The following is a 17,270-nucleotide window of genomic DNA, read 5'->3' as shown; positions in this document are numbered from 1 at the left end:
CACACAGCAATCTCAAAGCGTCTATAGGCAAGTCATTTAATCATTCTTTCAAAGATTCAGTGTGGAAAAAAATTAGTTTTCAAGGCATTATAAATGGCTAAATTTGTTTTAAACCTTAATTAAATTTTATAACAATGGAAAACATCGAACCGTTGGATGGAGCCAAAATATATTGTAGCTCAAAATAAAGCTTAAATTTTAGAGAGTTTAAATAGAAAATATGAAAATAGCAGTTGATCTAAGCCTATATTCCGGATTAGTGACAAAGTATGAGTGAGTCAAACCAAACAAGCATTTGAAAAACGGTATACGCCAAACTGGTCATCATATTACATCAAAGATTACTAAGATTAACCTATTTCTAAAGGTTTTTACGAGCAGGAGCTGCAGAAAACAAAGCATCCCGATGTTTACCTCGTAGAGAAGATTCTTTGAAGACGTGGAAATCAAGTTTTTGTCAAATCGTTGGGGTCTGACTCCAGTCACAACAGTTAAATGGATAAAAAATAAGTTATTAAAATATGCTAGTAAGGAAATTTTTTGCTTAACGTTATGAGAAGAAGAAGCTTTGTATGTTAAATAAATAATTATTTCTTTTTGTAAAGTATATAGTTATTTATTTTTTATAATACTTACAAACCTATGCATATGTAAATATGATTTGATTAGCATTGTATATTGCAAACAATTTAAACATATTCGCTGCTTCTGGAAACTCATTAAAAAATCCTATACATGTATACATAGAGTTACATATGATTTTAATGATTTTGGAGGGGACTTATTGCAAATTCGATAAGCAATTTAGGACAAAATGTCAATAAATAATTATACAAATAATTCTCACATGTACATAAATGGGTGATTTTGCTGTAACTTGCTCAGATCGTGTCCAGTACTCAAACTCACATGCCGTAATGAAATCCAAAAAATTCCTTAAAAATGTCTAATTGTGTTAAATAGTATCAAATTCACTTGACACATTATCTTATACTAATATATTGATGCCTTCAGTGAGATGATGGATCACTTTAAGTAAAATTTTTCATTCCAACCCATGGGCCCAGCTCAATTTCACTCATAAAAGCTTTCGTCTGTAAACAATCAGACTTATATGCCACTTATGCGTGGATGCATTATATACTCTAGCTAGTGGTAGTTAGATTTGTACCTTTGTCACACCAAACATTGACAGAGACAAGTGAGTTTTCACTCAATACAGTTTGTTCACATATTTGCACCATAATTGCGGTTAAAAAAAAAATCAGTTCAAACTAGTAATTTTTTGGAATGGAGATGCTAACCAATGATTACTTTCCATAGTAAAGGACTAAAATAAATAAATCCTTTTAATAGTAGTACCTAAAGTGGTTACCTTTCGAATAGCCAAGCTCTTCTTTTTGCGTATTTCGCACGTACAAACATTTTATTTCGTTCCGACCCTCATGGAACAACCACTTGGTGTGCGTGTATAGGTACGCAAACTACAGTTTTTTTATAGCATTTGAGGCTAGTAAATAAATTATGGGTGGATAAGTCATTGTGATATGACTATGAGTCGTACGAGCACTACAAACATTGAAAATTCCATGCTGAAATTTTCCATTTCAACCCTACCTCACCTAAAAGTGTCGTTTTTCTTGCTTTTAGAGCAATCAATCCCAGCCAAACTTTTTTTCCATCACTGTTGGGCTAAGAGACAAGACATATGTCTGTGGGTTTCGGCCAATTGGCCCTTTTTTGCTACATAAATGCAAAAACAGTGGTGCTGCTTCCAACGTTGGTAGCCAAGTAGTACACTCCATTAGGTGGCTTTATCTGAGCTGAAGTAAAACCAAAGACAAAGTCAAAATGATTAAAATAAGAATCTTTGAATTTTATGCCCCGAATGAAAAGTTATAGTGATTTTATGAAAAATACTGAATTTCAGCCAAAATCACATTTTTAGCGATATTTGCGTTCTAATTAAAACAGCTGTAACTTTTATATGGAGGCACAAAATCGAGCAGAATTTTTTTTCAATCGATAGGTCTTGGTCCCAGCTTTTATTAACGCTCAATAAGAAAATTTGAACTGTTGAAGGGGCTTAGCTACACGTGTTAAAAAGAAATACAATTATTGAAAAATTGGTGAAAGCTGACTTTTATGTGATTCCGTAAAACTTTTGACTAGTTAATTTTGTAGTTGCATCCATTCAGATATTTTTTACTGATCTTGTGTACAGTAGAAACATCATGGAAATTTTTTTTTAACCAACTTCTTTTTGATTAATGGGGTATATGTATAAAATTTTATGTGAAATGTATTTTAACTAGTTTTTGAAATCCCGCTTAAATTTTTTTCAGGCTCTCTCATGGTGGCGCTGGATGTCATCAATTATGAACTACGGTGGAAACAGGCTTCTTAAGACATTGCTCCCCTATCTGACAGTCATCTTTGTATTTAAAAGCAATTTAGAGTGCTACGTAGAAAGCACGTGTACTTTATTTTGAGATTTATTTTCCTCGTGTTGCAACGTATCATTAAGTTGAGGGATAATATTATGTAATTATGATTTTCTGAAGGTGCAACGTGTGTTTTAATGTCTAGTTTGCACGTGTAAGCTATAACTACATCGATAGTTTAAGAATCTGTTTGTTCTTTTAATTCAGTTGAAATGGGTTTAAGGCCTTTAAAATTAAAATCAAAAAAGTTGAAGGAAGTGACAAAATAATATGAAAAATTATAAAAAATGAAATTAAAAAAAAGGAATGAAATCAAAAAAGACCTTAAAACATAAAATAAAATGAAAAAATAAAAAAAATAAAATCAAAATCATCATTTTTTTTCCTTTTTTTAATTAATTTTCTTCTTTTTATTTATTTTTGTTTCATTCTTTTGTATTCTACTGTTTTAACCATGACTTTTTATTAAACTGTAGTGCTCTATGAATTTTCCTATATAGAGCCTATGACTTACAGTTTGCTTAAGTACACGTTAATGGAACAAGCATCGTTTTTTATCATACAGTGTAGTCATTAATTTTTTTTGTTGAAAGCCTAGAGGTGACATATGCTTGGCACAGAATAATAAATCCTTATGAGCATTGTGAAGAGTTTCAGGATATTTAAGATCAACTTTAAGTATATAGCCAATTTCAGCATCATCTGCCACATTTAAAATACGTAATGGGTTAACACTTTCGATCTATTTAAAACCTGCAAAAGATAATGGCCCATCCATATATATAATTGGCATTATAACACATTAAACATTCTTCATCCCTATTCGCTTAAAAGCTTTCTTTTATGTAAGGGTTATAAGCTTTGGTATATCGATTGCAGGATTGGATTATTCTATCTCGTATGCCTCGCTCTACAAATAAAACGTTGTCGATGTCAGTTAACAATTCTAGTTTTACCTATAATTGAACGAACTAACAAAAGTATCAATTACTTACTTTTGTATATTTCAGCATAGCGTTCCAAGTTAAGCCAGGTGTTTTGTAGTAACGAGCTAGGTCTAATTGATACGTCTCAATACATTTACTAAGAAAATTTTGGAATATTTCAGTAAGAAGCAGTAAGTCAGCCTTTACATACAAATCAGAGTACTGCTTGAGAGTATTAATGTTAAAAGTCCTCCAGATTTTTTTAGCATGATCATACTTTTCGTCAGTTATATGGGTTTCATATAAGCTGCTGCAAAAATATGTTTTTTGATAGAAGCTCATTTTTATTAAGCTTTTCGAGAGAAAAAGTATAATCATACACGTATACCCCTATTTTTTTCAATAAGTTTATCTGCACTATTGTACACTGATCATCTCTAGAAAATGCTTTTTCTAGTATTTCAAGTTTGTCTAAATCTGATAACAATTTTTCGAGAGACAAAGCCATAAATCTAAAGGAATTAATAAATCGGAGATTAATATAAGTATTCTTTACAAATTTTGTAAACAAAACATATTTTTCTCTTGTGTGCGGTAAAAACTGCATTCTTCCGGGAAAGTTCTTTGTTAATTCTCCTGGCTAGTTTTTTTCTAAAAAAATATGAATCATAACTACTCAGGTTACAAAAAAATATAGGTATCATATTTAAGTCTTGATAGCTAATAGTGCACTTGTTGTGAGTAGGACCATGATATCTAAAAATAAAAAATTATGTATGACAGGCAAAAATTTTTATCATAATAAATTACACTTACTTTCCAGCAAAATGACAATGATCTTGAACTTTTAAATCATTCAAGCTAATAGGTTTGTCATATATATGACACAAAGATGCTTTGTCATATTAAGTTTTTTCTTCAAGACTTAAATCAATCACTTTTAATAGATGTTTATATAATTTTTCTAGCTTCAGAGCAAGAAAATGAAGAGTTTGAACAAACCACTAAGCAGGTGTCTCTTCGTCTTTTTTAGTTTGTCTATAGCTTTTGTATTCTAATATACTATCGTCATATGAGCACTTAATAAAATAACCAATACTAAATGCTTTGTGACATTAATATGATCGATTACTTTCAACAGGTTCCAACAGGCATTCAAAGTCTGCATATACAAAAAAAGGTACACGTTTCTTGTGTGTAAGACCTTTAAACTCTAGTATGTGCTTATTATTTCTGTTGAGTAATGTAATTTTACATTTGCTAAAATTTTTAAAATCAATTTCGTGTACCTCCCACTTTTCCTTGGACCAAAAGTAGTGAAAGCAGCCATCACATACATTTGCTGCATGTTTATGTCCAGATAACTGTTTACGTACTAGACAAGATAAGGTTCTTATCCACACATTATGATATCTGTTCTTAATATTATTATTGTTGTTTATTTTATTTGTATTATCTTCTTCTTCACTATCTAGATAAAAATTTCTGACAAATAAAAGATTGATGTGATTTTTTTTTTTCTTAGCTGTCAAGTGACTAAGGAAAACGTCATAAGTGCTACCTTTATTTTAAGCTGTATAAATTAACCAAAATATAATTTTGCTTAACAAATTGAAAAATTTTTCTAGGGCTTACAGAAAACTCCATACTATTAAGATTTAACTCCTGTTTTAATTGAATATAACTAGAGACATGACTTGGCCTTTTTTTTACTTGATGTACTGCTGACAGAATAGCCCATTAAAGCATTGATTATCTGAATTTATTATATTTAGAAAAACATGCTATTTTCTTATATAATCGGGAAAGTCTATAAAAAAGTTGCCTCGGATAGGATTTAGTTCATTTACGTTTACAACTAAATTTAAAACCAAGCCCAGGGACCAGCCAGATTCTTTGTCTTAAACATTGTCCAACTTTTTTTCTGTAGGCTGTTGCACATTCACCTTGAACCAATCATTTAGATTAGTAGTATCGTAAGTAGCCTGCGACTTAGTATTAAAATACTTTAAATCAGCATCCTCAACATTATCTTTAATTATCACATATTCTGCTGCTAACACTATATTTACTTTTAATGCTTGATGAATCTTAAGAGACCGTTGAATTCGCAGAATAAATTTTTGTTTAGCATCTTTGAGGAATTTTTTTAAATCCTAATGCTTAAAACTTACAATGAATGTGGATGTAATACGATTTTTAAGTCCAGTACTTACATCACCTATGTTTATAGATTCAACGTTCTTAACATTTAGAATTATAGCTGCTGCTGCTGTTGCTGCTGCTATTGCTATGCCTCGACTTAGAACGACTTTTTAATTACTCGCTGGTACAGAAAAATCTGGTTCATTTTTAAAAATATTGACTGTCACTACCACTTTTTTCTTGCTGTCTGATATAAAAATTTCAGACTCATTCCTAAATATTTTTGCTGTCTCTACTACTTCCAAATGATCGTAAAGTAATTGTAGAACACTCTTCAGTAAGACTACAACAGATTGTAGTTTTTGTTTTTCTGACGTTGTCAAATTATTTCTTTGAGTAAAAAAATCAGTATCTTTAGAAATCGTAAGGCTAACATCCAAAATTATCTGTATGTTAAATGTATCAACTTCACTGTTGATCAATTTTTGATACTTATATCATATCTATATCAAAACTCTCGCGAGGAAGCTTACAAATGTAACGTTTGTTTTGAAGTGAGCTGCTCAAGCTAATGCAACCCCTAAAATCTTGAAAGTTTTTAAACATGGAGGGAGGGAGGAGGGGTTCAATTCTCTAAAATCCTGAAAGTTTTTAAATATGGTGGGAGGGAGGAGGGACTCAATTCTGATAGGACAGAGATGATATGAAGAGGGGTGGACGTGTATGTTTTGAGTAAATTATGTAAAGTCTCGTAGAGACAGCATTTGGTCGTTTGATTGTGCTTGACTGAGCAACGTCAATTTCCTTTTTATTAAAATAAAGCACATGGTAGACTTTCAGGGCTTCCAAAGTTTTGGCATCATTTTGATTTCTATGGGGATTCGTTTCATTGAATTAAAGAAAGATGCCATACCTGTTGTTATAGTGCTAAAGCTACCTCACCCATTAGAATGTTTATCAAAAAAAGATCAAAGTCTGAATAAATAGTTGGAGGCTTATTTTTATGGGATAAGATAAAATTTTATCAACATTCCTTACAAAGGAGGACTTAATAATTTTTAACGCATGCTGGTCGACGTTAAATACGTTCATATCAGGGGTCATAAAATGAAAATTGGTTAAAACAAATATTATCATGCAAGTATGTCTTTGAAAATCACTTATAAATAAAAAATGTAATGAGTATTAAGTATTACTCCAAGTTTCTTGCATATTTAATTTTAGAGTTACCAATATCAAGGAGCATGGGTGCCCATCTCTGGCAAATGTGACGCGTGACTACATACCATGTCAACTTCATAGCTTTTACATTTATCCAAAGTGTGCTGTTAGGAATGTAGTAGCAATAAAAGACTGGGTTCAAAATAATTGATCAAATTAAATTTTAAATGTTACATATAAGACCATTCGTTCGTATTATCGTACATGAATAATTTTATTTGTTATTAATACCAAAATTAGTATTCAAACTTGGTCATATTAAAAAAACTTTTTAACACAAATGAATTTTTAATTATTTATCATAAAAATTAGCTATTGTACACAGTTATTTGATAACTTCTGTATACTTTTAATTTCACTTCTTAAAGTATTTAACAAAAGTTAATGTATTAGTTTAATCATAAGTTTGAGGAGAACTACGAAATAAATAAATTAAATCATTAAGACGTTTGATCACTTTCAAGTTGTTTCATCGTATCCCTGTAACCTTCAACTTTTCATTTTAATCACCAAGTAAGCTTTTGTCAAAAACTTTCCTCCGTGTATTATTTCTCTAAACGATCTTTCTACAAAATGGAGTTATAAAAGTTTTAATTTACGTCCGAAGTGTGTCATGATAACACAAAAGTATTTAGAAACAAATAATCTTTTAGAAAAGTTCTTATATTACTTTGAACGTATAATACAACTTAAGTCAATGCATTTATTCTATTACAATATAAAGCTTACAAGGAGATAGTTGTTGAAAATCACATTTACATTGTACCGTAACATGACTGTTTTAACTATCAATTTCTGTTGTAATAAATTTTTATGTCTATGGAACTTACACTTAACACTTTCTTTTTTAGTAAGATCTCCATTTTTTTTTTTTTCTTTCTAATGAAGCAGTTTCAGCTTTTCATTTCTTTCGTCTTTCAATTTTTTTTTTCTCCATCACCTTCAGTTCTCTTTTTTTAAGAGCCTCCTGTTTTTAAAACTATTATAATTGTTTTTTTTTCATTTGTAGTTTTTTTTTCTCCCTGGCTATTCATCTTATTTCTTTTTTTTTAAACAGCTTATACTCTTAACATAAGTACACTTTTTTCTTCTTTGGACCAAGTATCTAAATTTTCGGATAAAGAAAAATTATTTTCTGGTAGTGTAGTCAACGAAAGAGATATGTCTTTAACTCTCAAGGTTAAAGACGGTATGTATGATTCGATACTTTCTTCATTTTTAGTTATTTCTGCGTCTTGTGATGGCTCTAATAACTCATGCCAATCATCAAGCACTTATGATACTGATGGGGAAAATTGTGAAGAGAAATTAATGATTCAGTCCAATCACTCTCATGGAATATGTCAGAGAAAACGATATCTTTCCCACATGTAGTGACACGAAAGAAAACGCGTTCTTTCACACGTATAAAACAATCTGCTTGCATTGTAAGCACGAAGTTCAATTCTGCATGTACTATATGAAAAGTCAAAAATGTAAATACGCACTTTATGAAAATAAAAAATTTAAATTTTACTATTTTCTACTGCTGCTACCACCACAGAGGTGTCATTTAGCTTTTTGGGTTCTGATGGTGCTACCTCCTCGATACAATCCCTAAAATGTTTTGGTACCACTATGACATTGTTATTTATTTGAGGTGCTGATGATTTCAAACTTGTAACAAAATTGTTTAAGGCTCTGCGCAGAAGACGTTCCTGGTATCTTCTGACATCACCCTTCGTTTTGTTTTCCACCATGGTTTTCTAAAAATTTTAAGTTCCTTAACCGATAGCAGTATAGATGTATGGGTATCTGATCGGGCAATAAAATATACAACACTATCGCTTTTATTGCAAAAACCAACACGTTTATTCTTACTATCTTGAGTATATGGTATCTTTAGTCTTTACAATCAAAGATACAATCGTAATCTGAACTGAAATGAATCAAGATCAAATGAAATAAGAAAATACGAAAAGCAGGGAGTGCATATCGACAGACTGACTGCCAGAGAATAAGGAAACTATAGGTATTAGATGCTGAAGTGCAGCGTCATGGCGTCTCGTCCTCTTGCGATTTCGCATGCACGAAAATTCAGTTATAAGCGCCAAATATACATCTTACATTAACGTTACATTTATAAAAGTGTTAAAGTATACATGAAATTAATAAATAAAAGAAATAAAAGAAAATGATTATAGAACTCTTTTCATCATTTCTGTGAAAAAAGTAAAGAAATGATAGTAAATGATAATAGAACTCTTTCTATCATATCTGTGAAAAGAGTAAAAAAACAAAAAACTCGATTGACATTATTGCTGCGTCTCAAGTAAAGACATTATTGCTGCATTATGACATGAGAACTAGCGTAAAGATGTATGGTATGGAAATTTGTTAGGAGAAAACAGAAAAGTATTTCCAAATACAGAAACGAAAGATTTAAAAAAAAAACCTTTAAAAGTGAAGACGTTGACCGATGCGTTGTACTCTTTTGTTGGATCCTCCACTGGTGCTGATGTGGAAGTGTAACTACGGTATGAAGTAGAGTTTATGGGCACTCTTCTTATCGTATTAGCTAAGAAGGGCAGGGTCATCGACGTATAGCAAAAAATATGCGCACTAGAACAGACTTAATTTTTCTCACTTTGCATAAAGTGGATTAGGGGACCAAAATTATTGTCCTCCTTTCTTTAAGTTTCTTGTTGATTAAAGTAACTAATGTGATGGAGAGGAAGGATGTAGCTTAGAAACAGGTATAGTAGAAAGGGTAATTGTGCCATTTTTAGAACTTCTGAATAGAGGTGAGTCATCTGTAAGTCTACTTTTTTAAGGTTGAGTTTAATCTGAAAGTTTACTTGTTACTATTGTGCTGCACACATGCACGTTGGTCTTTGCTGAACAGTAATGAAAAACAAAAAAACGTAGTTTTAAGTATGAAAAAAATTAATTGAAAAACTGTGACATCCAATTTTTTGAAGAAAGGGTGGATCTTGCAAAATTTATTGTACTAAGAAATAAGTTTTTTTTTTTCGTCAGAAAGCAGCTATTGACCCGAATCCTTTATTTGCTCTTACTAACTGTATACTTTTCTTTTGAACCATTGACTCGGCGTTGCGGTATTAGGTTTCCATAAGTGAAATATATGGAGTAGTACGAGTATGTTTTGCGTCAACCTGTGGACCTACTATTTATATTTCTGTCTATGTAATGCAGTAGTTGTATATATTAGCTTTTTTTTATCTTATATCCTTGTTAAGGTTCTTATCATACATTAGTCTGGCTGTTTTTGCTTGGTACTTAATTTATTAATTAAAGCTAAGATTCTGTTCTCATATGTTACGATTTTTAATGTTAAAATATGTGAATTTAGGAACAAAATTTAATCAACAGCCAACTTATGTCTTACTGGACAATTAAATAAATTTTACAAGGCTGAAGATAATGGAATTTGAATTGTAACTTTTCAAAATCGCATTCACAACATTTTAACAACGTTAATTTTTTCTAAACTTACCTTACTTCTATGATTGTGAGTTAGTTACTGTCTGCTCGTATACAGTTCCAAGATTATGCAAGGTTGACCACAAAAATAGTTTGAATCCTAAGCGAGACTACTCGGAGCGATGATGATAATTAGGCTGATGCTTTCAATGTCAAAACACGATTTTCTGTTTCTTTCTCTTCTTTGAACCACTTTTGAGGTCAGTATAATTTGCTTGAGCTTCCCTCACACAGCTTAGTCACCGAAAAATGTTTTACATTTGCTTCAAAGACGTTAATAAACTTACTTTATAACCTTTATAGTTACTTTAAAGCACTTGATAAAAAAAGAATGGCAAATATTGGCATGAACAACGAGTTGTTAAACTGTTTAAGAAGGGTATTTAAGGTTAGGGATCTGAACGACCAATCACTTGAACGACCAACTTGATGACTCTTACTAGACATAAGCACAATGGTAGTGCAATAATCATACAGCTATTGATGGTTAAAATGGCTGATCCCTTAGTTACATGGTATAAGCTGCTTTCGAAATTGTATACAATACTTCAATCTCGGTAATAAACGCTGAAATTGTTAACTGCTCACATTGTTTGTTGTAGTAGTGCAAATTGATGTTGGAAGGTTGCACGCATAGTTCAAGTCTTATGGTAGAAGCTTTCATCAAAAGAAGTTTGTTATGCGGTAAGCAATCACAGAAGTGAATACAAAAATCACTAAGCGTTCGATTTTTATAATTTTAGAACGTAGCTGAGTATTTCGAAATAATAAATGTCAAATATATAGCATGGCATGTCAAAAACTAACAGATCCAAAAGTTAAACTTGGAACAGCAACACTGGTGTAAAAGATTAAACTTAAAGGTTGTTAAGAAAGATTTCTGTAGACAAAGATTGAATTTTAAATATATTTAAGTTACGCAGTAAGAACAAGCACTTTAATACTTAATTCATTCATACAGTGAGCATTAGCTTTATATATATATATTCATATTTATACATATTTATATGTTTATCAAGAGGTGACTTATGTGGACAAAAGGGTGATCAACGTGCAGAGAAGCGCATAGCGATATACTCCGAAAGGCTGACACTGCTCCCCATTCCAGGCTGGTCACCACCGTAAGGGGTTTCCAGCCACTTGCTAGTACTAGGGGAATCGGAAGAACTACCACCTGCGCCGAGCAAAACATGCCAGGGGTCTGACTTGGAAAAACTTACGTGCCCATTGGTCGTGTCAAGCACATCGCTCATGCCGCTCGAAGATAAGTTTTATCAAGTAGCATGGGCGTTGTGCTTGAACCGGGACGAACGCTTCTGTCACGATCATCAACTGTCCCGACTCTTTATCAGTCATTCCAGAGCCAACTGTTCGGCAACAGTTTTCACGATGATCGCGTCCACGGGGACTGCGAGGAGGCGCGTTTGCGAGCTACCGCCTAGAGCAACACGGTTAGCATGTGATACGGGCAGGGGCACAACTCCCTGACGGCTGGACCCTTAGGCCGCACACACCCGGATGACTTATGCGGACAATCACACGTATGTTAGGGTCGTTATCCGGACATCTGCATAATTCTACTATGTTATTGATATATTTGTGAGAAGCAGGTAAAGTCCGCATAAGTCACAACTCATCAACATATACATTTACACTAGCAGCCCCCCGTCTCGGCTACGCCCGAGACTTACTAAATAAAATACCGTAGTGTGTTGACATGTAATGTGAAACGTTTTCAGTTAGAAATTTTACACATATTCCTGACACATCTTAGAACAACAATCTTCTTATTAAAAACATATTTTTTCGGAATCCATATAGTTTATTTGGTCAAATAATAAGGTGTAAGACATCAAAAAAATAATTATGCTGAAAAGTACCGTGCGTTCTTTATGCCATAAAATAATCGATGGCTATAAGAAGTTGTTGGTTGACAGTTTCTTCTGTGTAACTCACGAAAGGGGCTATTTTTTAAAGCTGTTAAGATTTTAAACCCCCCAAAAATTTATATTAAAAAAAAAATTGTTTTTTCTCATATCTCACAATTTTATTACCAGAGCAAAGTCCTAGACCTTAAACCCTACATTTTTATTGCCACAAAAACAGAAATACATTTTCTACTTATTAAAAAATCTGAAGTAGAATCTTTAAAGATTTCAGAGATTGCTGTGAGGGTACAATGAAAAGCTGATTTCTCACGTAATGGACTCTTAAGCTTAAGTTGTCGATATTGACGCTGCTGTTTCAATCTCGATAAATTTTCTGCGTCAGTTTCTTGACGCCTCAAATTGTATTCATTAGATACATTTGAAGTTTTTCTTCCGATTCACCCTCTTGCGACTTGTGGTATGCTTAAAATTTTTGTGACCCCTAAAGGCTGTTTTCTGTCAACTTTGTTAAGTTTTAATATATTTGTTGGTAAGGTAGTTCGACGTCCGATGGCTCCAAAAAAGACCGGTGAGCTTATTAAGTTAACTTTTTCATGACTGCAGTTAACAGCAATTGTGACTGCCTAGATACCTTAGGGTGATCTTCTCTGACCTGCTGTTGAAAACCCAGACTGATCGGGAGAAAAATTACAAAGTCCGAAGCTTTGGGGCTAGTTGTAGTGCTCTTTCCCAACCTCTCTTGGTATAACGTTGAAGACATTGGTGTTTAAAGCACCTTTTTTATTTGCAGATTCAGCTGTTTTGGTGATCTTAGATGGGGAGATTGGTTAGTGATACTTGTCCAGTGGAGGCTGTCCCGTTGGCTTAATTTTTTTTTTCCTTCATAGCTGTTATAGGTTTGCCCAGCGCAGACTTTGGAGAGGATCAGTGATTCTTGGTTGAGTGCTTAGAGTCGAGAGGGTAATATAGGGTCGTTGGTCACCGGGTTTTCTAGCCTTGCGGAGAACAACTCCGCAGGTGACTTCTGCTAGTGAATGGCTGACTTGATTTAATAGTGCCCATCTTAGTTAATATAGTCTTTTAGTCGACAAATCGCTTCCAGAAATGGTAGTAAAAATGTATTTGTTGGCAAGGTTGCTTACACTTAGGTGGCCCCTAGGCTATTCTTTATTATTATTCCTGATGATGAAGAGCTGGCTACGGGTATCTTGATTCTTACCCTGGGAGTCTTGACATACGGAGACTGTGATGGAGGGAGGTACGCCGCTGACCAAAGAATATCTCGTCTTCGGGTCGTTCCCCGTATACCCAACTGCTCATCGTTAGACGGGAACATGTGGGTAAGCGCGTTGGGGACACGACGACCAAGAAGGTAGCCGTTGTTGTTGCCCATGCCCCTCACAGCTGTTTTTCCTAGCTTACATTTGTAGCCAAAAATTGTCTGACTGCACCAGGCGGGATAATGGAACTGTCACACAACTCTCAAGAGTTAGTGCAGATTGTGCTCTGGCTAGATATGTCTCCTGGTATTGTGCCGGAGATGTCATCGGTTGGAATGAATTTTAATTTGATCGCACTCGTCGAGCTTCAGGGTGAATGGAAACCTAGGTCCCTTCCTCCTTACAGAAGAGTGTCGTCCGTAACCGGGATATCCAGCTGCGAGACTACCATATGCACTCTCTATGCAGCTCATTGAACTGCCGAGGCACAACTACATCACTATCGAAACGCTCTGGCGTATTATAACCACACTTATTTAATTCTGTTGCAGGTAGCCTTGATTTTATGTCAACGCCACCTAGCGGATTTTACTGAACTAAAGTGAAAAGCTGGCGTATTTTTGCAAAACTTTGAGCTCATTCATTGCTATTGTTATTTAATTTTTTAAGATAAAAACTATACTCAAACCATCTAGGAAGTATCATGAATCAGTGTAAAAAATTTCAGCAAAATTGGTTCAGTAGTTTTTGTGGTTAGCGATTACAATTGTTTTAGCGACTTTGCTTTATATATTAGTTAGATATATATGCTAACAACAATTAATCTTGCTAAACAATATCATTAATCTTCCAAGAAATTATATGATTTTTAATATCTATTCCTCCAGATGCATGATTTTTTAAGGGGCCTTCTTTATTACACTAATAATTTCGTTAAATATCTGCAATAACCTAATTTGGCAATCTGGCTGCACTTTTCTACTTTTCCAATGTCTAAGGAAAGACGGAAAAATCAAGCTCGCTACAGATATCTACTCTCTTCCTGGCTCCAAAATATTGGGAGAGAGCTTGAACTGTTACCTCTTACATAGGTAACGGAGTTTGTGAGTCCTCAGGGCACAATCAACCAACTTACTCTCTGATCACTGTAGCAGTAAAAAAAAATGAAACTTTTGTATTTTTTCTAATTTTCTCATTGACATGCCATAAAGTACTAACCCTTCATTGAACCAAACTTTCCATAGAAATGTTAAGTTATTTGTACTACTCTTTTTGCAAAAGGCTTAATCAAATAAAGAAACATAGTTTAGTACTTGTAAGTATAAGTAATGTATCATTGTAACGCCAATTTTAAGTCACCACGAAAAACTTGTAAAATCTGAATGTAGAAGGGGAAGGAAGGACATGTGTAACTAAATTACTCTTTCTTCTCTTGACGCATGTAGAAGAGCAAGGTAGGAAGTGCTGATATTTAAGTGCCCAAACTAGATCTAGCCAATTAGATCGTTCGCTACTGTCTTTTCCTCAAGATTCTTTTCCAGCAAGCTTTTCTGCGTCATTTTTAAGCCAGAGTAAGACCAAAGTCACTCCTAATAAAAGAGCCCCAACATCCTGAAAAAAGTTAGTTTTTATTTTTTCCTCGAACAGTTGACTTCGTAGTTAGAGTACATTTCTGCTACTTCACGGTCCTCCACGAGTGAGTTCTGATTTTGCCTCAAACGTAGAACTCGCCAACTAAAATCTATTTCTACCAGCTCGTGACCTCCAAGATCCAACCTCATAAAAGTTATCTTTAAGTGTTCTGATAACTATGCTACAGACTTCACCAAGGTACCTGACTGCTAAGGACCAAACTTGCTCATTCGCTGGCTCATCTGTGTATTGTTTAGAAATAGTAAGTATCAGTATGTTTTTTTTTAAATACGTCATTTGATTTCCTAATTTTTTTTTTTTTATTACAACCACGGACACAAACTTTAAGACTTGCACCACTACTTCAGACGGTAATAGTAGCCTGTGGATCCATAGTGAATTTAAAGTAGTTTTTATTTGTTAGCGTTAACTCTAGGGCATTCACAACTACTGAAAATGACCTGTAGATCAATTGCAAGTTGAAATACATTGCTGCGAGTTTCTAACAGCTATCTTGCCCAGAGATATGCCTACTGGTCTTCTGCTGATACCAGATTACCGAGCGCAAGCTTAGACGTAAAGAATATGTCACTTTAATGTAACTCTACATTGGGCTCTGACTATCAGTTAATCCCATGGCTTTAATATCTGTTTTTCTTATGGATTCCTAGGCACGTTCTTATTTTAGTTTAAGTCTTACAGAAACAAAATACTTTTAAAACTGTTATACACCTTATTTTTTACTAAAATGTTCAAGAATTCTTATACTTTAAGCAACTTACATAGCTACTTACTTACACATAGCCTTTTTTTTACTATTTCAACAAACAATGGTAACTCATCTGAAGGGTTGGTGGCCACTTATGGGCGAATATAAATGTTACTAAATTACTACAGGGGCCAGAAGTCTTATCTAATATTCTAATAAGTCTGTTTTATGTAACTCTCTAGTTTTGTCAGCTTTGTTCAAAGCTTGATTGTTAAATGCTCTATTGTTATAGACATATAATCAAGCTCACAATGAAGTGATAAATATTTCTAGTCTAAAAATCACACTCTAAGATGACACGTACTGAGATATAGAAGCTCACCCATAAAAATTATAAGTAACTTATAAATTGAAATAATTTGTAGGTAAGCCGATTGACAATTGTGTATTATACGTGACTGACTGCGATCTCAACTTACTACCACAAGGTCAAGTGGGAGAACTTGTAATTGCTGGAAAAAATTTAGCTTATGGCTACATTAATGATCAAAATTCAGATAAGTTTGTTAATAATCCATTTTCTACGGAAGTTGGTAAGTATCAAAAAACTTTTTGTCTTTTAAAAAAATAACTTATTAAAATTTTCCAAATTCGTTTGAAATATTAAAAAAAACAGTATTTCACTTCCAATGTTGAGGTGCAAAATAATTACAGTGCAATATTTAGGAAAAACGAGACATTTTTTTCTTGGTAACGTTAATTTTAACCAAGACCCTTTGATATTTTTTCAGATTTTTTGTACACAGCTCTTTGAGATCTTCTTTTAGTGCCTGCTTTTAACTTTCTTATTCTCAGCTTTTGTATTTAACTATTGACGACACATGGAACGGGTTACAGAATGTACGAGAAACATTTGTATTTGTATTTACTGATAGCTTTAAACGTTTCATGACTAGGCATTGTGTTACACTTCAGAAGACAGGTGTCAATCGAGAAAAAAAACAGTTTTCTTCCTTTGTAAGGTGTGTTTACATACTGGTGCAGTAGAAAACAAATAAAATTTATGTCAAGAAGAAATACGCTTTGAAAAATCTGCTGATGAATTTATGTTAATAGCAGGTACTGTAGGTAGAAAAGACTATGGTCCATATTTCCACGTAGCAGCTTTATATCCTGATTATGCATTATGTAAGAGTATACGATAGCACCAAATATTTTAGCTGACTTAAAGATTTAGGCAATTAATTGTGTAAGCTTAAGGCAATGACACAAGTAAAAAGGAAAAATCACAGGTTTTATAATGAATCATTAAAAAAATATTAAGAATTAAAATGTTTACTATAAATAAATACATACTTTACGAAAAAATTGTGATAAAAGTAAAATCGATTTAGTTGTAATAAGAGAACGTATGGTAAAGTCCTAAAAAGTATTTGCTTTAGATTATGCACGCGTTTACAGCAAACATTACAGACAGAAAGCTCTGGCAAAATTTCTGTCGAGGGTGGTGTAAAAGCGTTTATGTGACAAACATTATTTTCTCTATTGACAGCGTACCAGAACCTTAAAAACGCTCGAGGTAGTGTTATATATTCTCTTAC

At 33.3% G+C, this 17,270-nt stretch overlaps 1 protein-coding gene across 1 annotated transcript in view; it reads left to right on the top strand.

Moving 5' to 3' along the window:
* Positions 1-17,270, top strand: part of e (nonribosomal peptide synthetase ebony) — a 913,052-nt gene that overhangs the window by 495,047 nt on the left and 400,735 nt on the right. Inside the window, exon 6 of the mRNA XM_089595875.1 lies at positions 16,095-16,262. Coding sequence (XP_089452001.1) covers positions 16,095-16,262 — 168 coding nt within the window. The remainder of the gene's footprint in view (positions 1-16,094; positions 16,263-17,270) is intronic.

The sequence above is a fragment of the Copidosoma floridanum genome, unplaced genomic scaffold (assembly GCF_036245765.1).
Source record: "Copidosoma floridanum isolate Cflo_tuat_1 unplaced genomic scaffold, Cflo_Japanese_pri ptg000004l, whole genome shotgun sequence".
In the NCBI taxonomy this organism is placed as follows: Eukaryota; Metazoa; Arthropoda; class Insecta; order Hymenoptera; family Encyrtidae; genus Copidosoma; species Copidosoma floridanum.
The sequence above is the reverse complement of the archived record's forward strand: the minus strand, read 5'-3'. Positions and strand labels throughout refer to the sequence as shown.